The sequence below is a fragment of the Ambystoma mexicanum genome, chromosome 5q (genome assembly GCF_040938575.1).
Source record: "Ambystoma mexicanum isolate Mex_15411 chromosome 5q, UKY_AmexF1_1, whole genome shotgun sequence".
Lineage (NCBI taxonomy): Eukaryota > Metazoa > Chordata > Amphibia > Caudata > Ambystomatidae > Ambystoma > Ambystoma mexicanum.
In genome coordinates this window covers 851885135-851911988 of record NC_090933.1, presented here as the reverse complement: position 1 = coordinate 851911988, position 26854 = coordinate 851885135, and the positions used below count along the sequence as shown (strand labels likewise).

The following is a 26854-nucleotide window of genomic DNA, read 5'->3' as shown; positions in this document are numbered from 1 at the left end:
GGCTCCAGTACCTCTTGTGGAGTGAGCCCTGGGCGTAAAAGGCAGTGTCCTATTTGAAAAGGAATAGCACAGTTGGATACATCCGACTATCCACTTTGAGATGGCGTTCTTAGAGATGCGATCTTCTTCTCCGCTTGGCGCTTTGGAGACAAACAGCTGATCTGTTTTTCTTAGCGGTCTGGTTTTATCTACGTAGTAGAGGACCGCCCTCCTCACATGTAGTGTGTGGAGTTTTACCTCAGCAGAGCTTTTGGGTTCTTGGAAGAAAGCCGGTAGCTCAATAGGTTAACGTGGAATTTTGAAACGAACTTAGGTGAGAATCTAGGGTAAGTTTGTAAAACCAGTTTGCCCTTATGTATTGTAAAGAAAGGATCCTGCACTGACAGAGCTTGGATTTCACTGACTCTTCTTAAGGAGGTGATGGCAACTAAGAAGGCAGTTTTATAAGTCAAATGTTTGAGACTAGATTTCTGCATGGGCTCAAAGGGGGGGGGGACATGAGCTTAGTAAGTACCACATTAAGGTTCCAACCTGGTGGGTTAGAAATTGGAGGGTGGAGTCTCTTTACCCCTTCCATAAATGCCTTGACCACTGGCACTTTCCACCATGACACCTTGTTATGGGAACGGGTGTAGGCTGATAAAGCTGCCAGGTGCACTTTAAGTGAGTTGAACACTAACCCTGCATTCAATAGGTGGAGCATATAGGTGATGACATTAGGAGTACCATCAACTGGGTTGATTTGCTTATTCTGGCACCAAATAACGAATTGTTTCCATTTATCATAGTAACAGTGCATTGTGTTAGGTTTTCTTGACTCTTTCAAGATATCCATACATCTCTGAGGTAAATCGAGATGTCCGAACTCTATGACTTCAGGAACCATGCTGCTAAGTTCATAGAGTTGGGCTGAGGATGCACTGTTAGCCCCTCGTGCTGGGAGAGTAGGTCGTTCCGGCACGGGAGTTTGACTGGATCGCACACCGCCAACTTGCATAGGTGTGGAAACCATGGTTGTCTCGCCCACATAGGAGCAACTAGGATGAACGTCATCGGTTCCCTGTGGATCTTGTTCACCACCTTCCTCACCAGTGGGGTTGGTGGAAAAGCGTAGGCAAACATCCCTGACCAATTCATTCATAGGGCGTTCCCCTTGGAGCCTGGTTGGGGGAAACTGGACGCGAAGTCTGGGCATTGACGATTTTTGTTTGTGGCAAATAGGTTTATAGTTGGAAAACCCCACATTGAGAAGAGGTCTCCTACAACGCCACTCATGTTCTTCTGGCAGGGGGCCTCTGCTCAGTGAGTCTGCTAGAGCATTGAGTTCCCCTGGAACATGTTGAGATGCCAGGAACATCTTCTGTCTGAGTGCCCATTTGCAGATTTTCTGTGCAAGTCTGGATACATTTGGAGAACGTGTCCCCCCCGGTTTGTTGATATAAAACATTGCTGTGGTGCTGTCTGTTCGGATCTGCACCAACAGACTTGTTAAATGGGGTTCGAATGCTTGTAGGGCTTTGAACACGGCTAGAAGTTCCAGCACGTTGATGTGGTTCTGCGCCGTGGAGTGAGACCACAGACCCCGAGCTGTGTGGTGCAGGTAGTGCGCCCCCCACCCAGCTAGTGAGGCATCGGTTGTGACCACTGCTTGTATCTGTGGATTGTAGAAGGGTTTCCCCTTGGTCAGATTCTCTCTCGTCCACCAGCGAAGATTTTGTACCAGTGTTGGCGAAACGACCACTAGATCGTCCCACTGACCGCTTGCCTGAGACAATTGTTTCGTCAACTACTCCTGTATGGGACGCATGGGCAGGCGCGCTTGGGGAACCAGGTAAATGCAAGATGCCATCATTCCTATTAAACGCATTGCTTTGCGTACCCTTATCTGGCGGCCGGCCTGATAGTGTGGTATTTTCAGTATCAAGTTCTTTACTCTCTCTACTGAGGGAAAGACTAACCCTTCCTCTGTATTTAGGATAGCTCCTAAGAACTGTTTGGAGGTGCTGGGCACCAGACTTGATTTTTTTCTCGTTGATCGAGAAGCCCAATGGAAAGAGGAGGTTGATTGTTGTCTGAATGTTTTGTATGCAAATGAGAGGTGATTCCCCTGTTATGAGCCAGTCATCCAAGTAAGGGTACACTGGGATTGCATCCCTGCGCAGGTGCGCTGCCACACCCCCAGTACCTTGGTGAATACCCTTGGAGCCGAGGCAATCCAGAAGGGCAGCACCTTGAATTGGTAGTTCGCCATCTTGAAATGCAAGAACCTTCTGTGCGCTGGAAACATTGGAATATGAAAATAGGCATCTTTCATATCCAGTGTTGCCATGTAATCCCCTTTTTTAGAAGCAGGATTACTTCTTGTAGCATGGTCATGCAGAACTTTTGTGGGTTGACATACTTGTTTGCAGGCCTTAAATCTAATACAGGGCGCATTGTTAGATCTTTTTTGGGCACAAGGAAGTAAGTTGAATATATGTCCCGGTTTACCTGGTTGACTGGGACCACTTCTATGGCATCCTTTAATAGAAACTCTGTAATTTCCTGTAGAAGAATCAGTTGATGTTCTTCGGAGTGTACCTTTTGTCTCAGGGGATGGTCGCAAGGTTTTTGAAGAGGTTCTACACAGTAGTCCCCTGCTACTGTTGACAGCACCCATCTGTCTGAGGTAATCCCCTCCCATGCGTGGGTGAAGTTGGAAATTCGTCGTCCTACTGGATATGCATGGGAGGGTACCTGGAGCGGAATGTCACTTGCTCTGAGGTGGTGTGCCACCTCGAGCTTGGCCTCTGCCCCGAGTACCACAACCTCTTCTTTGTCCTCTTGGGTAGCCCTGAAAGGACTGTCCCTGGTTGGTGTTATAGGAACCCTGGCCCTGGTTGTATCCCGATCCCCTCTGGGAATTCTGTCCACGAAAATGGCAAAAATTGCTGTTGCCCCTTTGCCCTGTGGGTTTGTTCGTGAGTTGGCCTAAAGACTCGAGTGTTTCATATTCGTCTTTAGCAGTCTTCAGCGCATCTTCTACCGCCTTGCCAAAGAGCACATCTTTTTCCACCGGCATATTAATTAAGGTGGCCTGTCTTTCCAGCCTGAAGCCAGATTGGCGAAGTCAAGCGTGTCTCTTGATGATAGTGCCCTCAGCGATGATTCTACCCGCGTTGTCTGCTGCGTCAAAATTTGACTTTAGAAGACAAGTGGACACCGCTCTACCATCTGCTGCCACCTGGGCTAATTGGGACTTAAGTGGCCCGGGTGCAGATGAAAGTAATGCTGAAACTTCATCCCACTTGTGGCAGTTGTAGATTGCCAGAAGTGTAGCATTATTTGCGATGCGAGTCTGGTAGGCTGCAGAAGAGGCTACTTTCCTGCCCATTGCGTAGATCTTTTTGCTCTCCTTGTCCGGAGGAGCTTCAGAGGAAGCAAGGGGAGTGCCTGCTCTCTTTCGTGTGGTAGTGACCACCAGGGAGTCAGGACTTAACTGGCCTCTTATGTAAAGACGGTCAGAAGGTGCAGGTCTAAACATTTTTTCAACACGCAGGTTAACGGCCCGTGTGAGGTTGGGTGCTTCCAAAGAAGGTTGGATTCTGCGTTGTACAGACTTCAAAATTGGAATGAATTGGCCCACTGTTTTTTTATCTCCCAACAATTGCTCAGCGAAGTCTCGGTCTTCTACCACCTCCTGGGTATCTATGCGGAAGGGTTCTGCCGCCTTTGTTAGAACTTCGTTGAGTAAAGGTTGGTTATCTATGGGGGAATCTACTACTAGAGGATCCAGATTTATGGGTGAATCCAAGGAGTAGGTGTTGGCCTCCTGGTCTGGGTCTTCAGTGTCCCCCTCATAGAATTCATCTCGGTCGTCATCCATAAGTTGAGGATCAGATGTTACTATAAAGGAAACATCGTCCTGTCCTTCCTCTGGACTGACCTCAGGGTCCTACAGATCTAGAACTCTGCCCTGACATGGGACATCAGTACGAACCTTCTTAGCAGGAGGTTGAGACACAGGGGCTCTAGAGCTCGAAGGGGTTGAGGTTGATGGGGTGGACTGAAGGCTTATAAGGTGTTCAGGGTGTTTTTCGAAGAAGTTACCAATTAAGGACATCCTACGCATAACCCCGTCGATGTCCTCGGCGGACCAATCTTTCGAGCTTGGAAAGACAATTTCGGGCTCGGAGTCAGGAAGGCCCATGTCTACATTAGTGGGTGGGATAAGCTTAGGCATAGGGTCTTTAGGGCGGCTTTCTATATGGGAGGACTTATGTGTTTTATGGTGTTTGTCTCCACCCTGGGTACCAGAGGGGAGAGAGACTGACTTCTTGGGCCCTGACGTCTTAATAACAGATTTTCATGTATGGAGGGCTGAGGTTTCGCCTGCGGACGAATGGGCCGCGGATGTCGTTTTCTGCGAGGCACCCTTGCCGTCTTTCGGCGTCTTAGTGTCTTTCGGCGTTTTACCGTCTTTCGACGCCTTCTTTCTGTCATGCAGCAATCTAGATTTAGATTGCCCAGAGGACAGGGATTCGGTTGACCGTTCTCGGGGTGTCGAGCGTTGACGAGTACTCGAAGAATCTTTCGAGTGTCGACTGAGGGTTGTGTCTTTTGTGGTATGTGTAATTGTTGCGCTATCGCCGCCGGGTGTAGTCCCCACAACATGGCCGCCGGCCTGTCCTACGGGGTCGGGGGCTTGCGCTCGGGCAGCGTCAGCTACTCCAGTGCCCTCGCCGTCCAAAAGTACAGCGTCGCTGCCATCGCTGAAGGTTCCCTCCATGCTCAGGGCCTCGAGTTACCTGGCTTGGTGGGCCCAGTGATTAGTTGAACAGTCTTTTAACGTCTTAGGCTGGAAGAGCCTGCAGGCTCGACAAGACGTCTCAATGTGATCTCTCGGGAGACCCAGGGGAACTTACCGTTGCACTTAGGGCAAAACCTAAATGGGGTGTTCTCCATGATACTGGGTAAGGGTGATGGCAGCTGGGCAAACAAAGTGTAGGAAGGTGAGAATAGGCCTTCTACAAATGGCCTAGCAATGGCCTCCCCCCTCTCTCCCTTCTGTCTGGGCACCTGGGCCCGAGGCAGCCTTCCAAGGCCGTTCAGTCTGTCGTGATTATTCTTCGATGGTAGTCTTCTTTCCGATTCTTCGGCGTAGTGCAACAAGGTCAAAGAAAGGATAGAAAGAGAAACTATCTTATTTCAACAAAGTCCCTTTTCGAGTTTCGAAAACAACAACTGTAATACTCTGCAGCTTCCACTAGATGGCGGGCTATGCACAGCATGTGATGTAAGCAGATTCCACAAGCTCAATATATATATATATATATGGGATACATTACTCACCGTAATCGTATTTCTGATGCTTGTATCTGCTTAGATTCACATGCTGTGCATAGGCCGACATCTAGTGGAAGCTGCGGAGTATTACAGTTTGTTTTTCGAAATTCGAAAATGGGCGTCGACACAGGGCGTGCCAGTAATACTATCCCTAGTGTTACGTCCACTGTACCCAAGATCCCTCACGCGTCTAGGATCCTCAGATTGTATTTCTTCTGATATGAGGTAGCATGAGGAGTAGCGTGAGTACAGATAATCCAAGCAGATAGACAGAAAGGTAAGACTACAAGCAATCATGCGCCTTCTCTCAGAGGGGAGGAAGGGTGGGTCGCATGTGAATCTAAGCAGATACAAGCATCAGAAATACGATTACGGTGAGTAATGTATCCCTTCTGAGGCTTGTGGAATCTGCTTAGGTCACATGCTGTGCATAGATTAGCGAGCAGTACCTGAAGGAGGTGGGATGTGAGAAGGGTCATGACCAAATAAGTGTCTTAGAACCGCTTGTCCCCTGTATCTGCCTTGGAATGGGTATCAATGCAGTAATGCTGAGTAAAAGTGTGAATAGAGCTCCAAATAGCTGCTTTGCAAATGGTGTCAAGGGGTACATTTGCAATGAAAGCCAGAGTGGCCCCAATGCCTCTAGTAGAGTGGGCCCTTGGGGTGAAAGGCAGAGTTTTTTCAGAGAGTGAGTAACACAGCTGGATACAGTTAATAATCCACTTCGAGATGGCACCTTTAGAGACGCGGTCCCCCTCCCTGCAGCTACGGAGACAAACAGTTGATCTGTTTTTCTTAGCGGTCTGGTTTTATTTACATAGTAGAGGACCGCCCTACGCACATCTAGGGTGTGTAGTTTCACCTCAGCGGAGCTTTGCGGGTCCTGGAAGAAAGCCGGAAGCTCGATGGACTGGTTTACATGGAATTTTGATATAAATTTAGGTGAGAACCTAGGGTGTGTGCGTAAAACCAGTTTGTCTTTATGGACAGTAAAGAAGGGATCCTGCACTGACAGAGCCTGAATTTCACTGACCCTTCTTATAGAAGTAATATCTACTAAGAAGGCCGTTTTATAAGTCAGGTGTTTGAGACTGCTTTTATGCATGGGTTCGAAAGGGGGGCCCATGAGCTTGGCTAGCACCACATTAAGGTCCCACCCTGGTGGTGGGTTTGAAATAGAAGGGTGAAGTCTCTTTACTCCTTCCATGAAGGCTTTGGCTGCTGGTACTTTCCACCACAAAACCTTGCTATGGGAAGTGGTGTAAGCCGACAGGGCTGCCAGGTGTACTTTCAGTGAGTTAAAAACCAATCCTGCATCTAGCAGGTGGAGCATGTATGTAACAATAGTGGAAGGAGTGCAATCAACCGGGTTGATTTGTCTACTCTGGCACCAGATAACGAACCTCTTCCACTTGTCAAAGTAACAGTGCCTTGTGTTTGGTTTCCTAGATTCCTTTAGGATGTCCATACACCTCTGTGGCAAATTGAGATGTCCAAACTCTATGACCTCAGGAGCCATGCTGCCAGGTTCATTGAGTTGGGTTGCTGGTGCACTGTTTGACCTTGGTGCTGGGACAGTAGGTTGTACCAGGCTGGAAGTTTCATGGGCTCGCACTCCGCCATCCTGCGTAGGTGTGGGAACCACGGTTGTCTTGCCCACATGGGAGCAACTAGGACGAGCGTCATCGATTCCCTGTTCATCTTGTTCACCACTTTCCTGGAGAGGAGTTGGTGGAAAAGCGTACGCAAACATCCCTGACCAGTTCATCCACAGGGCGTTCCCCTCGGAGTCTGGTTGGGGGAACCTGGATGCAAATCCTGGGCATTGTCTGTTTTCGCTTGTGGCGAATAAGTCTATAGTGGGGAAACCCCACTGAGAGAAGATATCTTCTACGACCTCTCTGTGTAGAACCCATTTGTGTTCCTCTGGGAGGGAGTCTCTGCTCAGAGCGTCCGCTAGGGAATTGAGCTCCCCTGGAACATGTTGTGATGACAGGAAGATGTTCCGTCAGAGTGCCCATATCCAGATTTTCTGGGCAAGCTTGGACAGATTTGGCGAGCGAGTCCCTCCTTGCTTGTTCAGGTAGAACATGGTTGTTGTGCTGTCCGTCCGGATTTGCACTGACAGGTGGGGCTCGAACGCTTGAAGCGCTCTGAATACTGCCAGAAGCTCTAGCAGGTTGATGTGGTTCTTGGCCACTGAGTGAGACCAGAGACCCTGAGCTGTGTGGTGGAGATGGTGAGCTCCCCACCCCGTCAGACATGCATCTGTAGTGACTACTGCCTGTACTTCGGGATCGTAAAAGGGTTTCCCCTGTGCGAGATTCTCTCTTGTCCACCAGTGAAGGCTTTGTACCAGTGTTGGCGAAACGACCACTAGATCGTCCCACTGACCACTTGCCTGAGACCACTGTTTCGCCAACCATTCTTGCATGGGACGCTGCGCAGGCACGCGTGGGGGACCAGGTAAATACATGACGCCATCATGCCCAGTAAACACATTGCTTTGCGTACCGTTATTTGTTGACCGGACTGATAATGCGGAATTTGCAGTAGTATATTCCGAATTCTTTCTTCTGAAGGAAAGGTCAACCCCTCTTGGGTATCCAGAATTGCTCCTAGGAATTGTTTTGAGGTGCTTGGCACCAGGCTTGACTTCTTCTCATTGATTGAGAAGCCTAACTCGTGGAGGAGGTCGATAGTCCTTTGAATGTTTGTCCTGCACATTCCTGGGGTTTCCCCGGTTATGAGCCAGTCGTCCAGATAAGGGTACACCAGGATTGCCTCCCTGCGTAGGTGTGCAGCCGCCACCGCCAGTACCTTGGTGAATACCCTTGGTGCTGAAGCTATCCCGAAGGGCAGTACCTTGAATTGGTAGTGTCGACTGTCCACCTTGAAGCGCAAGTACTTTCTGTGCGCTGGGAACATGGAAATATGAAAATAAGCATCTTTTATATCCAAGGTTGCCATGTAATCCCCCTTTTTTAGGAGGGGGATTACCTCTTGTAGCGTGGTCATACGAAATTTTTGGGGCTTGACATACTTGTTGGCAGGCCGTAAGTCCAATACTGGGTGCATTGTCAAGTCTTTCTTTGGCACAAGGAAGTAAGTTGAATAAATACCCTTGTTTACCTGGTGTCCCGGGACAAGTTCTATCGCGTCCTTTTGTAGCAGAATGGCGATCTCCTCGAGGAGAATCTTCTGATGTTCTAAGGAGTGTACTCTTTGTCGTGGAGGATGGTTCCAGGGACGCTGCAGTAGTTCTATACAATATCCTGTGGATACGGTTGACAGCACCCACCTGTCTGATGTGATCCCTTCCCAAGCCTGGGTGAAGTTGGAAATGCGTCCCCCTACTGGGGTTGCGTGAGAAGGGACCCTGAACTGAGCATCACTGCTTTGGTGGAGGCGTGCCGCCTCCCTTGCTGGGGCTGCCTCTGCCTTTACCACAACCTCTCCTATTACCCCTGCCGTAACCCTGGGTAGACTGTTGGTTGTTGTTCCACTGTGTACCCTGCCCCTGGGAATAGTTAGATCCTCTCTGGGAATTTTGGCCGCTGGGGCTGCCTCTGCCTTTACCACGACCTCTCCTATTACCCCTGCCGTAACCCTGGGTAGACTGTTGGTTGTTGTTCCACTGTGTACCCTGCCCCTGGGAATAGTTAGATCCTCTCTGGGAATTTTGGCCGCTGGGGCTGCCTCTGCCTTTACCACGACCTCTCCTATTACCCCTGCCGTAACCCTGGGTAGACTGTTGGTTGTTGTTCCACTGTGTACCCTGCCCCTGGGAATAGTTAGATCCTCTCTGGGAATTTTGGCCGCGTGGGCGACGAAAATTACTATTCCCTCTCTGGTTAGGGGGTTTATTGGTTAACTGGCCAAGGGACTTGAGTGTCACGTATTCGTCCTTGGCATTTTTCAGTGCGTCTTCGACCGCCTTACCAAACAACAGATCGGTTTCCACCGGTTTGTCCAACAATGATGCCTGGGTTTCTGCCTTAAAACCAGACTGCCGTAACCATGCATGTCTTTTGATAACAGTGCCCTCCGCTATCAATCTGCCTGCGTTGTCCGCGGCGTCGAAGGTTGCTTTCAAAATGCAACCAGACACGGCTCTACCCTCTGCGGAAATCCGAGCTAACTGGCCCTTTAAAGGTTCAGGAGCAGAGGCTATGAGTGCCGCGACTTCTTCCCACTGATGGCAGTTGTAGCTGGCCAACAGGGTGGTGGAGTTAGCAATCCTTGCTTGATAGGCGGACGTTGAGGCTACTTTCCTGTCGAAACCGTATAGTTTTTTGCTCTCCTTGTCAGGAGGAGCTTCTGACGATGACAAGGGTGTTCCAGCCCTCTTACGAGTGTTGGTGACAACTAGGGAGTCTGGCTTCAGATGTCCTCTTATATAGAGAGGGTCAGACTGGGCCGCCCTGAAAAGTTTTTCAACCCTGGGATTGACTGCTCTGGTGAGGTTCGGGTTCACCAGGGACGGATCTATTCTCCGCTGAATGGACTTAAGGATAGGGATGGTCTGGGCAACAGGCCTCCTTTCTCCCACTAACTCTTCTGCGAAGTCCCTTTCCTCCTGGACACCGTGGGTGTCAATGTGGAAATGTTCTGCTGCGCGAGCGAGAACCTCATTTAGGAGGGGTTGGTTATCGACTGGGAAGTCGGTAACCGGGGCTTCGTTCTCTACCGGGGAATCTACTCTGTATGTTTCCGGGTCATCCTCTTCTTCTTCCTGGTCCTCATCATCCCCATAGTAGCCCGTCCAGGATTGCTCTTCTATCATACCAAATTCTTGGTCCTCACCAAAGGCAAAGGAAGCCTCTCCTTGATACTGTGAGTATGGTCTTGCGTAAGGTTGTACCTCGAAGGGTTCTGACCTGATCGGAGTTTCAAACCGGGGCTTTTTACTCGGGGGGGATAGGATCAGTAGAGCCTGAGGGTGTGGCCCCTTGTGGATCATACGAGAGGAAATGTTCTGGATTTTTATCATAAAAATCAGCCAAAGAAGACATTCTTGACATGACCCTATCTATGTCTTCACTGGACCATTTTTTGGAACTGGGAATGACTCTCTCAGCAAGTCTATGGGATTTATCTTGAGTAGCTTTGCTGGTTGTAGACCTATCAGCAGACCTGGTCTTGTCTGTCTGTTTAGGGGGAGTGGAGTGTTTTACAGGTGTGGAAGAATGCACAGGTAGTTTTTTCTGCTGTTTTCCCCCCTCCCCGTGCGTTGAAAAATGTTTTCCCTGTCCCTTAGTGGCTCCGGAGTTTTTCGACGCCTGGCGTCGAGGATCGGGAGAGGTGTCCCTGTCCTTCGAGCGTGGGGCCTCGCTGGCTTTAACTGCGGGCTCCGACTCTTGGAGCGCGGCCTGGGGGTGGAAGTCGTCTTCGTCTTCCGACGATCGAACTTCTGTTAGCCTAGGGAGCGAGGCACTCTTGGCAAGAGTGGATGATTGCCTGGAGTCATGCGGCGATCTTGATCGAGAGCGCCCAGAGGACACCGAATCGGACCGTTCTGTCTGTGCCTCTTTCAAAGAACTCGACGTCGTCGAGTCTCGGTTGGACTTAGTGTGTTTAGTGTGTGTAGTATGTGAAGCGCTTGTGTCGCCGGGGGTCTTCCCCATAGCCGCCCTGCCGGACGACCTTCCGAGGTCGGGGACGTGCGCTCGGCTGTCTTTCGACGCCGTAATGCCCTCGCCGTCCGAAAGTACGGTGTCGCTGCCGTCGCTGAAGGCGCCCTCCGCTGCCATGGCCGCCTGCCTGGCGTGGTGGGCCCAACGCTTCGTCGAACGGTCCTTAAGTGTCTTAGGTTTAAACCTACTACACCCTCTACAGTTCGCTTCGGGGTGGTCCCTCGGCAAGCAGAGATTGCACGTGGCGTGCCTGTCGACCCAAGGGTATTTGCGATTGCACTTGGGGCAGAATTGAAAAGGGGTACCCTCCATACGCACCTTGAGGCAGCGGGCTGTTAAGTGTAGGAAATGTATAAGGTGTACCTATATACCAAGAGTGTAGAGTATGTACCACCCCCCCACTCTCCCTACTTGCAGGGCCGAGGCCAGCGGTCTTCCGAGGCCCAAATCCGTCGTGCAGCAGCCGACGGTCGATTTCTTCTCCAGCCGGCGTCGAGTGTCGAAGTTCGACGGTGAGGTGGGGAAGGATGTCAATAGATTATTATTTTTAAATTTTAGCAAAAGTATGGCTAAGGCCAGGGGACTCCGCAAAATGCTTCCGACCAGTATGGCGGAAAAAAACAATCTGAGGATCCTAGACGCGTGAGGGATCTTGGGTACAGTGGACGTCACACTAGGGATAGTATTACTGGCACGCCCTGTGTCAACGCCCATTTTCGAGTTTCGAAAAACAAACTGTAATACTCCGCAGCTTCCACTAGATGTCGGCCTATGCACAGCATGTGATCTAAGCAGATTCCACAAGCCTCAGAAATACATATACATATACACACACACACACACACACATACATACATACATACATACATACATACATACATACCGGCCAACGCGGATGGGATTTGTAGTTCAAAACAGAGGCACAGCAGTTATTTTTTTTTATTATTCATTTCTTGATGTTATACTTTAAGAAATATGTTCACACTATGTGATAGATACGGGGGAGTGTGCCTTCCTCTGGCAAAAGGCCCCCAAAAAAGGGTAAAATAAATCAGCAAAACCTTTACTTATTCTGAAAAGATTATTCGGTTGGTTTTTAAAGCAATTATTTAGGTACTTTAGTGATTCTAACTGGCATAATTAAGCTTTCCATCATCCTTCCATGAGATGTGGCAGGCAGGGGTGTTGCTAGATCTGGAAAAGATCTGGGGCTACGCTAATGTTGGGACTGTCGGGACTCTGGCTAGCTAGCCTTTTGGTTGTAGCCCCGGAGCTTCTATCCGGGGATACAACAAAAAGACCCAGGGCTATATCACTCCCCCATTCCCCAGCTGCCACCTAGCAAAATGCTCTGGGGGCAGGTGTTATTGCTGCCGGAGGTCACTCAGCCCAAATTTCATTCAGACTAAAATATATACAGATGGTTAATTCATGAACATCCCGTTTTGCATCAGAAGAAATCAATTACCTAAGGACTTAATTTAGCCAGCATGAATGTGGTTTAATAAGCAGATACTTTTCAGGACAACTTAATTTGGGGAATATTTAAAAGAGTGGTTGCCAATGGTTAGCAATATTACATATTTGGAATGAGCAGGAAGCACCACATCAAACACTGCACCCTTATTTGAGGATCAATAGTTCTAACTAGTATTTGGAGCCTTGTAAAATAAGAGTACAAAGAAAGTTAAAAAATATATATATTTTAGTAAACATTCCCTTGCTCTCTACCAGCTGTGACATTAAGTATTCCTTGTGGGTGGGTCAGGGGCTGGTGTGATGAGAAGCGGCACATGGTACTGCTCTCCAAGATCAACCTTACCCTGAAATCACCCATGGGAGAGTTGGTGCTTGGGTTAAGACACCCAGGTTGGAGGGAGCACTACCATACCTTGTCCTCAGCAGACATGGCTGCAGCGAGGCTGTGCACCAGTTTTCAAAGATCTCTCTCCTTCCATTGCCCTAGAAAAAGATGTGTGGGAAGTTAGTTGGGTGAAAAGTGGAATTGTGGAGTTCTTTTCTCTGGACTATAGGTGTCCCTCTGTAAACAATGCAAGTAAAGTATGCTGCTTTTTGCAAATACGTAAATAGCATACACATGCAGCCACTGATCTGTGCAATGTGTTTAAATACCAAAGGCAAACGCGAAAGGATATATATATGTTTTTCTATGTATGGTTGCATACGGGCCGGGAGGATAGCTCAGAGACAATGATTTTGTCTTGGAAGCAAGACAACAGAGAGCAACACAGGTTCGAATCTCGGCCCCACGCTTCGAGACTGGTCTCCAGTACTAGGCTCGTTATAAACAGTATACCAGGTTTTTCTCCCTCCATTTAAGTATGGATTTGCCAGGTTCTTTCATTTTTATAAACTGATTTGAAATCAACTATTTCTCTGTTAAGGATTTTGCATTTTCTCGGTTAAAAGAATCTTGTTTGTGACTGGTTTGTGGTAACTCAAAAAGAACTAGGTAAAGGCCTATGGAAAAGCAGTTCTCTGTGCTAGGACACATACAATTTTGAAAACATGGACACGTGAGAAGAAAAAGGCGGGCCCAACAACAGTGAGCATTGTGTCAATTATTTGCTTGTATGCTTAAATATTCCTTATATAAAACAAAACTCAGAGCCCCAAATAGCGGAATCAAATAATTAACCTTCATTTTTAATTATTGCACTCTAAAATGGGAACATGAATTACTTTCATACCCTCCTCTTCTGTGCTTTCGTTATTCGAGGCGGTTGATTTGTGGACTCTGTACCATCAAGTGTCACTTTTTCAATACCATTAGCTGCAGACTCCACCTAAAGAGGGCACACAATTTACAATGTATTCGAACAGGATACTGAAAGTACATTAAGTGCATCATATCAAACCATTCACTGCATCATATCAAACCATTCACTTTAATGAACAGTGTAATGAAGATGCTTCTAGTATTCTGAAAATAGCATTCAGAAACAAGGTAGACATCCCACAAACTGTAGAATGTAATTAAATATTGCAAAATAAATGAATAACACATGAAGTTACTGAAAGGCTTCCATAGTAAGGGCAGGTGCACAAGAGAAACATGAAAATCAAAAAGCATTGGAAAGAAACCGTTTTGGCTTTTATATGAACTTTGAAAAGAGGGTAGGAAAGAGGGTGCAGAGAAAAACATGGAGTTTGCTTGGAGTTAATGTACCTGTGCAGTGGAGATTTGTGCACAACTTCTATGTTACGGGTGTGGAAGCAGATATTCATCATTTAAATAACTAAGTTCATGAACTTAAGTGGTGGTAATGAGGGTAGGAATTTCTTTTTCTTATTAGCACAAGGAATTGGGATTCCCCATATAAACTTCAGCTCTGAATGCCCCTTCCCTATGATCTCATGCCCTGCATATCGCTAGTTTTTTTACCCGGTTAGTGGACATTTATTAGGCCTTCTTTTTTTCCCCTGTTGGCTGAAGGCAATGCTGTACATTTACGCATGCGCAACTGAAAGGATTTCCCTGCTCCATCAATCCATGGAGTTACTGGAGCAAGGACGTGAGCACACAATGGATCCAAACAGTCTAAACTTGTGCAAACAATGAACTGCTGTATTATAGTGCAAATTATCATAGGGGTGGCTTTCGATGAAGGGCTTTCTCAGAATTCATCTCTACCACATAGGCTACTTCGCACTCGTATTCTTCCCATAAAACAGACTATCCCCTCTATGCAAGCCTATTTTGCTCACAAAGACGAGACAAATGTGCCGAAAGGCCTAGGAGGTGGGATTCCTTGATGGTAGTTTAATCAGATGATCAGCAAAAGGTATAGTCACCAGACCTGCTAGAGGGGGTGGGTGGTGCTCAGGTTAGTTAGCTGGGATTGCTAGGCTGTGTCGCTGCACTTGCAAGAAAATTAAATCAGCCGTTTGCCATTTACAAGATAAAAGGATGGGACTGATTTTCTTTTACGAAGTGTGAGACAGGCATGGTATCAAGAGACACACACACACACACACACACACACACACGCACGCACGCGCACGCACGCACGCACGCACGCACGTATTTGGGGTTGGTGTAATGCCCAACTTGCCCCATCTCTAACTTACGATTTCCAAAAACTGATGCTTCAAAGGATAGTCGATGACCGTAAATCCCAAAGCAAAAACTGTGTCCAACCCATGCTTGCCCTCACTCTGAAAACAAATATAGTGCAGGATTGCACTAAAAGAAAAATAGTGTCCCAAAGAAATATATCCAAGACTGGATTCAGATGGTCTTCTCGTCAGGATTGGCACTGCCAGTACGTAACATAGTTCAATTAACACAGGCCTTGGAATCTCCCGGGCAAAGTAGTTGAGATGTCAAAACAGCTTAGTTCACAAAACCTTAGGTTTGCTTGGGTTCCCTTCCCCAAGCTTCTGAAAGTACACCGTTTTTGTAGGCTTCTCAGGGTTCCCTTCACCAAACATATGCCCCTTTTGTTCAAGAAAAACAGATTCACAGATGTTAAGATGGATTTCTAAACTCTGACCTGGCGGGCAGAAGTTTAGAAGGCCACCCTAGTTAAGTGTAACAGGGGAACCTTCTGGACAAACCAGACCAATCTATGGTAGCCTGGCAGGCGGTCAAGACCAAGTCTCAGGAGGGGTGAGCGTGATCTGAAGCCCACAATGAGCACACACAGTAAAACTCCACAGACTACTCTTAGACAGATGTATATCAAAAATACATTTACTATAGGCCTTTATAACTAAACTCGAATAAACCACAGTAATAAAACAGTTACCACACTCGCTTTTCACTATGTAACATATATAACAAATGTGTTTAGGTTATGCGGGTGGAAGGGGAGAAAATAACCACAACCTACAACAGAAGAGGTAAATTCAACACAGATATTGCATTAGGCAATTCTCCAAAGTCAATCCCCAACTTATGCAGTCCACCATTAAGAAGTGTGGAGCATTGTGCTCAAAGAAGAGTAGTGCGTTAACAACGTGCAGTCGTGCGTAAAGCAGAAAAAGTGGGTTCAGGGAGTTGTAGCTGCTCAGCAAGGGTGTTGCAGTGATGAAGAATAAAGCCCTACTCCTTGAGGAGGTTCTACCCTTGCAGATAGAGCGACATTCAGAGTTCGGGAATAGGTGGGTAGCGCAGGCTAGCCAAACTAAGGTGAGTATCTTTTCAGGGATTCTCATGCGTAAAACAGGATCGATGTGCCAGGGGGCCACCGGTAAGTGATCAAGTACTCACCGACCCTCGACAGAGTCCGGGCCAAACTTTGCCAGTCTAGTCTAGTTCGCTAGTAGGTTTCACCCCTGCAGTTACAGGTCGCTCCGGCTGTCAGAGGCTGCGAGAAGGGGTGCTCGTCTGTGGCAGGAAAGTATCCTTTTCTCAGCTCTCGAAGAAAGGAGAAGGATCAATCTGTCGCAGCACGTCTCAGGACACAGGGTGCAGGTCTGCAGGCACTAACAGCAACAGTCATCACAGCGGGCGAAACAGGGACCGCAAATGCTCGCGGCATGGCACACTCTCAAATCGCGACCCAGAGGAGCCAGGACAGTTTAAGTGGAAGAGGGCCCCCGGACCACAAGTAAGGGATTCCCAAAGTCTCGAGTCTAAACTAAGGACACTGGCGCTTCTATATGATACCCAGGGTTCGATCTGGTCAGTTCGCTGCAAGGCCAAGGAACATGTTGGATGGCCCAGGAACACTTCAGAAGAGGCTCTTTGCGCGGGTAAGCAAGAGGTGCTGAGATGAGCTGGTCTCACTACTCCAAAGGGCCAAAGCGCCCCTTGCAGGCCTTCTTGGTACAATACAAAAGCAGGGGTCCGACAGGACAACAGAGGAGTCAGGGTGCCAACCCTTCTAGCACATCTGCGGCGATTCCACGGGTCTGCTCTTTCGTTCAGGATACTTGGCTCCTTCTGTAGTTCGATGTGAACTTCAGGTGATCGATCTGGAATGGATGCAAAGCCCCTTTTCTTATCCAAGATTCGTTTCACGCTCAAATCATGGCCCACGGTGGTTCCAGTCATTCAGGCCTGCGATACATACTGGCAGCAGTAGTGTGGTGTGGGACCAGACAGTCTCAAATCACTTCCTGGACACCAACACAAGTGACATGCAGGAGCCTGCGAAAGATGTGGTTTGCGCAGGAGTCTGCATGCCCAAATAAGGAATAAACCGTGTCTCTCGACCTGGAGGAAGGCAAAGGGACAAAATGGCCAAAGGACCGAACAAAAGACTTTGAGGCACTGCTTTTTTTCGGCACTGGCCACAGTCCTGCGGTAAACGTGGTATGGGCCATAAAAATGAAGTAGAAATACTTTCAAAGTAAACTGCTACCATCAGTTAGTCCTAGGCACACTTGTACAAACACCAACAAATCCTTAGAGGGTGGCTAGGGCCATAAAACAAAACTGTAAGGTACTTTGCGCATAGATAAAAAGTTACCAAGAAATGGCAAGATAGTCGAAGACCAACGGAAACAGTTTCCCAGTACTGACAGCCTGAAGGACGTGTCAGTTTCCCCATAACAAATGAACGAAAATCCAGCTGAAGGCTGTGCTCCACTGGAAAAAGTCAGGCTTGGTAAGCCAAACAAAGGCAGAAAGTTTGGGGAGGTCCACAAATGGAGGGAAAATTGCACCCAAGGGAAATCTTTTCCAACAGATTCCTCAGGCCTCTTAGGGTTCAAAGTAAACGTTCTTAGTCTCTTTAGGCCTCTCAGGATTCCCTTCACCAAGCCTAGGCCCCTCTGGTCTCAAAAGGTTCACTAAACAAAAGTCTGTAAAAAAAATTAAAAAGTTCAACTTGCCAGGATACACCTCTCAAAATAGTTGTCTTTTTGGTGTAGAACAGCCTTGCTTTCACTTTGGGGATTTTGCGCCCACTTCACCCTCAGTGTAGCGCCCCCTTTTTCCACCTTCTCTCAAATGGCGCAGTTTACCTCCTCCTTTTATCACCCAGATAATATCAGAGACTTTTAATCCTCCCCATGCGTGACCACTCTGATACACAGCCATTCTCCTTATGTTCTTTATCTTGCTTCCCCCCACCCCCTTTTCACTGGCATCTTCTGCGTTTGTGCTATTTGCACTCTTCTGTTCTTGCCTCTTGCTTTCTTCCTGTGCTGGTTGCACACTGTTACTTTCTTTACTTGTGCCCTTGCACGCTTTCCTGTATCCCCCTTTTCTTCCTGTGCCGCTCGCACATTTAACGCTTTCACTGTGACTTTCGGGTCACTCGCACCCACTTGTTTTCTCCTTTCCTTTATAACTTGAACCCCTTTCTTTTTCTGTCCTTCCGCGCCACTCGCGTTTCTTGCTCTTGCTTTTGTGCCGCTTGGACACTCCTTGCTTTACTTAACACTCCCGCTCCAGGCTCACACATGCGCACTGGGTTTCTCACTGTTAGAGAAACTAACCGGTTAGTGCAGCTCTGGTGGGAAAACTCATTGTCTTCAGTGCCTAAGTCAGGGTCTCACCATCTGCCTCTCAGACACTCCAGGGTCCTGGATACCTCACGGGGGAATGAGCACTTGCTTAGCCAAAAACAGCAAGGTTCAGCTCCCTGGAGACACGTTTCCCTCATCACGCTGAAATCCTTCTCACACACTGGGTCAGCGTCCAGGCGCCCCGTTCTCCACCGGTTACCTCGAGATCTTCCTTCTGCTGCAGCTACCACAGCTCCTTCAGCAACCACAGATCGCTCTGACTTTCTTTAAAAAATCTGTCTTGGGACTGAGAAGGGACCCCTGCTGGACTCAGCCACGCAGCCTCCCTTCTGCTCTTGCAACTGCTTCTCACAGACTACTGAATGCCCCACCTTGTATACACCTTAGGTCTGTTAAGGGGCCTCAGGTGTGAGTCCTTGGCCTCCCTTGCCTGACCTTCATTTGGCCGATTAATAGGGCATGACTGACCCTTACGATCCCTCTTCTCCTGGTCAATCCTAAAGAGTGCAGGTGTGTAGGATTGCTGTCAAGTTCCTGAGCACGGCTGACTATTAACGGGACAGCCTAACGGTGGAGCCTAATGGTGGAGTGTAGTAGGCCTCTCCATGCGCAGTGTTGTTTCTATGGGTAATCCTTACAACTCCCGGTTGTCTCTTTCTGGTCTCCGTACATGTTGGAAACGGGGAGGCGGAGCTGGGATAAGATTGAAAATACCCCATAAAGGTTGAGAAAAGCGGGCTTTGTGGGTGATGTTTTCCATCAGTCTTTACTTGGGTTTATAGTATATTCTCTGGGTTTTGAGGAAGGAGAGACGAGGTTATGGTCAAGGGTAGGGATGTAACGGTATACCGGTATACCGTTAAAGATACCGTGAACCACTCAATTGAACAATAATAACCATCACATTGTTTATACCGGTATACCGTGTATACCGTTAAGTGTGCTTTTCAATCTGATTTGGAAAGCTGCAGTAAGCAAGTGCTGTGCAGTTTTGGTCTTGCATTGTTGGATGTGCCATCTGCCAAGTAATTTCAGTTGGAGCATTTTTTAATGCCATTCCATAAACTATACCTGCCTGGCACAAAATCAATATGTTAGCAATAGGAAGAATAAATACAGTGCCAAGAAGGAAAGGGGTTTACTTTGGGTTGGCGGCATGGGGGTTTATATATATTTATAATGTATAATGTTTGCTAAACATATGACAATGGGGGATGTCCCTGGTTCTATCATTGAACTAACATATAATTCACACTATGAAATTCACTCATCTCTGTGGGTATTCCCTGCTGCCATACCAAAGGGTAATGTCTGTGATTACTGAACACCTTTTGGCCTGCAAGTAAACTAAAGGCTATAACGTAAAGAGAGTGTGCGTGTGCGAGTATGCGCACAAGTTTATACTACCATCAGCCTCCACTGACCTGGGGCATGCAGGTTATAAATAAGGAAACATGTTCATCTTCACCAGTAGACAGTGGAGGAGCTAAAAGCCTAAATGACCACTTAAGAAAAGCTATTCAGTTTGCTTTGCCAGTCGCAGCAGGGCTCTCCCCCCTCCTCCTCCTCTCCACACGTGTTTGTGTTTGGTGGAAGCAAGGGGTGGCATTTCAGTGGAAAGTATGTTGAAAAGCCCAATTCTGGCCCTGGGTTCCTGGTTTTGTTTGTGATGATAAATCTGACAATTTATGACCTTTTAGAAAATATTTGTTAAGATTGGTTAACTCCACCTGCTATACCGCGATAACCATGATATACCGTCATTTGGCAAGAAGGTTATCATACCGTCATAAAACTAATACCGTGACACCCCTAGTCAAGGGTTGTGAAATGGTTTGGTCTCCCTAGATGTTTTATCTCCCCTTTTCTTGAGAGAGGGCCAAGGGGTAAAACGGGACTTCGGTAACAATATTCCATAGACAGAGAGTGAGGGTAGGATGGATTGGGGCACGGAACAGGGGAATATCATGTCTCTCCTTTGGATGCTCTCCCCGCAGTCCCAAAGGACACCCGGCCCAGGTGATCCTCCATGGCGCACCCAGGGTTGGGATCCAAGAGCGATGACCCTTCCCTGACCACCTGAACAACGGATCCCTGTGGACTATCCCAAAATTATTGATCACGGGTTCAGCACGGGTTTTAGATCTGTGCACTGTGTAAGCTAGTAAATTCATCATAGCTGAATGAGTCAATGCAAGTTCTGCAGAGAACTATGTAAACAGATCTTTATCAAACCCTGGGCATCCCTTGTACCATGCTGAAGCTAAATAAAAGAAATTGGTATGTATTCGGAGACACAAAAAAAAACATACCCATCAACTCTGATATACGACATGGCTGTGGGTTAGCAAGGCCCAGTTGGAGACCGACAGTTGGCATACTGCTTTCGGACTGGTGACTTGCGAGCACTTGGGTCTGTGAAGGGGAAAAGGTGGGAGGCCTTTCCATCCTGCGTTATGGCCCCTGCAAGGCGAGTGCCCCCCTGTCTCTGTGCTCCCTGATTCCACTCTTGCCCGCTCTGCCGTATTATTTCTCTCATCTTTTTTCTCCTTTTTGCCTGGGTGACCTCTCTCTGCCCTCTTTCCTGCCCTCCACCGCTCTCCCATCCCCGATTGGCAGTTCCTTCAGATTATGCCTCCACCACCTTTTGGGACCAGGACGCTCCTTTCCATCCTGCGTCCTGGCCCCTGCAAGTTGTGTCCCTCCCTGTCTCTCTGTGCTCCCTGCTTCCACTCTTGCCCGTTCCGCTGTTTTTTTTACCTGGCTTTCTTGGGCGACCTCTCCCCTGCCTTTACCCCCTCCCCTCCTCCGGATTGGTGACTCCTTAAGAGGAAGGCACAGCCTTGCTCAGGCAACCCTCTGCGAAAGGCTAGAGGCAAAGGGCAGCTCCCATCTAAGCAGCTCCACTCTGCTTACCCGTGTTTGCCTGGGACGCCTGATGCAGACAATCTACAGTGACTGATAAGGCAAGTGTGGTGTGGGCGGGGACTACTGCCATTACTGTACTCCAGTAAAATCCCACCACGCTTACTACCCAATATCATATACCTACAGGCATTTAGCCTAATTGTGTAAGGTGGCCAGATGTTGCATATAGCCCAATTGTGTAAGGTAGCCATATTCTGCATTTAGCCGAATTATGCAAGGTAGCCTTATTTTACATTTAATCGAATTGTGTGGGGTAGCTGTGTTTTGCATTTGACCTAGCTGTGCAAGGTAGCCATACCTTGCGTTTTGCCCAACTGGATTAGTCAGCCATATTTTGCACTTCGCCTAATTGTGTACAGTAGCTACATTTTGCATTTAGCCTAATTGTGTAAGGTAATCATACCTTGCGTTTTGCCCAACTGCCATGGGTGAGAAATGCATTGCACTAAGAGGGATTGGTTGGGGGCAGAAACCGTGCTGCACTAGGATTGAATGCTGGGGACAGGGAATGTATCACCGGCATGAATTACTGGGGGTGGCAAATGCATTGCGTTTAGACGGAATGTTGGAAAAGTATTGCCACTAACCATACTGAAAACTCATCTTTCTGCATACGCCCCCTCAAACTCTGAACTAAACACATCCATACCTCTACTACAACAGAAACCACACGCACTTCACAACACCCAACATGAAAACAAATCATACACCATCACACCTCAACACCACATGACGGCTACCAACCGAAAACGCACCAACGCTCAGTGACTGGGTTCTCCGAACTGAAGGTGCCAACAGCACATCAAAGCCCTCTTGCTATTCTCCCTCTCAACCCCACTAACTATCCTGCAAATCTCCTCCCATTGCAGGTGCGCCAGAGCACCAAGAGAGTGGCGATAGTGCGCGGTACAATACCCATTAACATTAACAATTCAAAACCACTACCGTAGCTAAGTGGGTAAGAGTTCCAAGTGTAAATGGACATTGGTTTAGTGCCCTTCATACACACCCATATGTGAGCAACTGGATCTAGTATAAACCATCTGAAAACTGCCAAAAGGAATTCATAAAAGTGCACTGTTCCTTCTGGTGAAATGCAAGAGACAGCAGAGGCCGATTACTGTAAGGGACGGAATCTCAAGTGGCTCCATGCTAGTCTAGGATGAATAGCTAATCCCCCTGAGGCAGGGCCGATGGCCTTTCATCCTTTACAATGTTAATTAATCAAGTACCATTTAAAATGGGGTATTGCCACAGCTGGAAGATTCTGGCATCAAGCACCATAAAAGTAGACAAAAGTGGAGGGCAAGTGGTGTTTGCCAGTGTCGGAACTCCGCTCTGCTTAATCAGGAGACTAGCGCGTTAACTGCCTGGAGACGGGTCATTGCTGTCAGGAAATACTTCTTAAACGCTTCCTGGAGCGAAAGTGGAGGGCAAGTGGTGTTTGCCGGTGTTCGACAGGTTTCGCGGGTTGAATAGCTGTTTTAACCCTCTCGCTTTGCGAATATGGAAAGAACAACTAGTACGACTGAACTCCGGTAAGACATTTGCAAATTGACTGTCCGCTACTAACGCTGTCTTTGTATTACATGCTCACAACAAACACCAACGGTAAATGAACACATGTGAGTAGTGCATAGCAACTTATCAAACACCCCACGGACCGTTTAAGTACAGCCATTGATACTGGTGTGGAGACTGCGGGTTTATCTTTTGATCCACCCAGACACTGCGCTGGGACTGCGGATTACTCCACTGAACTACGGAATTCTGAACAATCAATAGAAATAACATCTCTGCCCTCAAGTTAAACTGCCGACATCTGTGTTGAGACTGCGGGTTTATACCTTTGATCTTCACAGATATCTATACAGGGACTGCGGGCTACACACTTAATACACGGTCCGTTTTTTCCTGCTTAATAGCGGATACTTGAATATCCCGCGGAAAACAGCCCTACTTTTCCCAAGGTGCAGCCACTGGCACCTGGGTGAAGACTATAGGCTTGCTCCTTTGAGTCACACTGACATCTGAGTGCGAACTGCGAGCGAGCCCGGCAAGCCACAGAACTCCTTAGTTCTGCATAACCGTGGGTATAAGTGTGCCTCAACAATGGAAACAATACAACATTCTCCACGGATGGGCCCACAAACGAGGCATCGGACGCAATTACAATCCTTAATGGAGACAACCATCCAAGCCGATATTAAAGACAATCTTCAAACCGCGGCTATGTCAACAATGACAATTACAGATTCATCAGATAAAACTCAACAGCTAAGAACTACCTGTACTGAGCAGACTGTGGCAGTACACACTCCATTAATCCACATAGCAGCTGAAGGTGCAGGACAAGAATCTGCGCAGAAAGAGCAGGCGAAGGCTGCAAAATTAAAATGGCAGGCTCTCCATGATCGACGTCATAATCCAGAGACACACCATGAACTTTCCCAACTAGTCTCGGATAAACGTCTTCAGAGACTTTCACTTGATCTCACAGAAATAGAGGCACTAATGGAATTGCAAGAGGCAAAAAAGAAAAAGGTATTAAGAAATCCCACAGAGCCGAGACCAAAACAGCAAGGCCCTCTCATCCGCAATATATCTAAACACCAAGAGTATCCTACAACAAGTACACCTCTTACTGACAGTTTCTATTATAACCTACCACCTAATCCTAATACAGAAAACAGAAACCCTCCCTATAATGCAGACAAATTCAACCCGCAAGAATGGGTTGCTACAACAATGGTTGACCTGCAGAACATGCTTATTGCAGTATGTACGCAAGCACTAATTCCCTACATGAAGATTCAAGAAGCACAAATGGAAGTTGCTAAAGATCAAACTACAATCCTTGCCTCTATATTTTCAAAACAAAAGATACAAGAAGTGCTAAATCTCGAAACCAGACTGAAAGTAGAAGCTGAAGCAACCCTGATGTGGCAGCAACGCCTTGCAGACGCCCTGATCGACCTCATATGAGTAAATATGAGGAATGCTGATGGTGTTCAACAGCATCACCCACAGCAAAATATGGAAACTCAACCCACTGTTCCACCTGTTACAATATCGCCACTTCTGACAGCAAACAACCACAACAAACAGAATCCACCAATAATAATTACAGTAGATGAATGCAAAATTCCTACTATTGACTCCATTGGCGAGAGTTGTCCTCCCCACGGAAACCCTGTCATAATCAATTGTTCACTGAACGGAAAAACTATGGATCATACAAATTTGGGCCAGAACAAACAGAGAGAAGGGGCAAAAGACACATACAGTATATTTGACCCCAATAGCCCACCACCTAACCCACCAAACCAAAGACAAAAAAACAAAAAACAACAAAGAGGCTCGAGAGCTTTTCTCCGAAATCTCACGCTTCCTCCAGCCAAACAGATTATACCACCTAACAAACCAGCTATCAAGAAACCCTTGCTCAACAACAACTTAAAGATCACAGAGATTTCTCAAGATGCTGAAACAGATGCTATAACATTGGATCTGTTAATAAACCTTTCGATATATTCAAACCAAGAACAAAATACAAGTAACCACAACGTACTTCAATTGAATGATTCTTCGCAACTAGTAATAGACTGTTATGATCAAACATGTTCTGAAATCCACCGTTCATCTTCTTTGATGGAGCTATCCTCCAAAAATGCTGGTCAAGATCAGCATTCATGTGAGGTGAGAAATTTAGATGGTTCACTGATCTCCGAGACCTCCCTAGCAGAGGAATCACTATTAGAAAGAGAACCGACCCTACCGAAATTACCGGAATTCATAGATCCAAGGAAACCTGCTTCTCGAAACATACTAAAGCTGGAAAGATCTTGCGGAAATGAAGAAACACTGGTTCTCAACTGAACAAATGTTCTTCGTCTTCTACATGCCATCCCCTTGCTTTTGTAATAACTAAAGATATTGACCTGATTGAATTCATCAGACCAGACAAGCTAGACTCCATATGGTTACATTGCTGTAGTAACAAGATTCTGCGCATAATCTCGTCCGAAGTAGACGCCTTGCAAACTCTGGGATTCCAGCTGAGAACAATTGAAACTAATCAAAGAGTGCCAGGCATTGAACACAACTCACATGATGATCGATCGATGTATTCAAAAATCACGATAACAACCGATTCATCAAACTCAAGTATATAATTTAATCAAAGGACGTACGCTGACTCTCCGGCCTATGACTATCGAAGAACGGCTTCTCAAGAATTTCCGACACATCGCTATCCGATCAGGAGGATACTAAATGATTCATACTCCTATGCAAAAACCACTTTCCAGCATCGGCATTAGCAACTAAGTTGCAACGCCAGCACTTTATTAATTGTATGCTCATGGAATACGTGAGGCCATCATCATCTATTTGCACAAACCAGGCAGGAATTTAAGACAGCAGATGTGATATGCTTACAAGAGACATGGCTGGTCCACAAACCAGTATGTGATGGATTCAATATTTTTATGAACCCAGCTATCTCCAATCACAAAGGACGACATTCATCCGGTCTTCTGATCCTAATTAGCATGGACTCACATCTAAAAGAAGTTAAACATGAAATTATTAACGCCTGGATACATACCATAATTTTACAATGTACCAATGAGCCGGAAACCATCAATAAATCCGAACGATTAAATATCCAAAATCAACATATATGTGTACTTAATACATACTGGAACCCCCAAAGTGTCCCAGATGATGTATACTTAGATAACTTCTTTACTGCAATGGATGAAGCTTCACTCAACTATCCTGGCATTGAATTTATAGTCTGTGGAGATCTGAATTTGCATTTTTTTTCTAAATTGGGTCAAGAACTTGATACTCTTGCTTGACCACCGTGCCAGAAGAAGGACCAAAGAGATGACACATAGAATCATGACACGACTAGATGCAATCGACCAACAAACTAACCTCCCGGCTGCTACATGGGCGAGAGCCCAGAGTCGTGGGATTATTGTTTACATATATCGATCTAACTCAATACAGTCCCCCATTCAACGTGCGGGAAACATCTATAGTGAAGCAAGTGATCACTACATATTAATAAGAACATGGCCGACTCCAAGACTTAATTCGACCTACTTAGATCTACCAGACCTAGAAATAAATAATGCCAATAACTGACTAAGATTGACTAAAAAGCAAACTAACCAACTACCGGATATATTCAGAAGCACTCAAATGAAAGACTCAAATAATTATGAATGGATCCTACATACTTTTCACCAAAAACCTAATAACAAGAAAATGATGCCCTCTCAGGACCATAAACGCGCCTATTATCCCTTAATAGCGGCTACGAAAAAAGAACTTAAAAAATTGATAAAACAAATCAAAAAAGGGCCAGATTCAACACAAAACCAACAAATTCAAAAAGCTAAACAAAAATTTAAAAATTGGTCCAAAAACAACAAGATGAACAAAACTATGCAGAAAACATGTTGCGGTTACTAGGTCCGGGTAATACCCGTGACTTATGGAAGCTTCTA

General features: G+C 46.9%; 1 protein-coding gene across 3 annotated transcripts in view; it reads right to left on the bottom strand.

Moving 5' to 3' along the window:
- OTUD6B (OTU deubiquitinase 6B) overlaps positions 1-26854 on the bottom strand; it is a 379632-nt gene that overhangs the window by 98494 nt on the left and 254284 nt on the right. For all 3 annotated transcript variants that reach the window (XM_069621341.1, XM_069621343.1, XM_069621342.1), the window contains one exon: positions 13673-13768. In XM_069621341.1, the coding sequence (XP_069477442.1) occupies positions 13673-13768 (96 nt within the window). The remainder of the gene's footprint in view (positions 1-13672; positions 13769-26854) is intronic.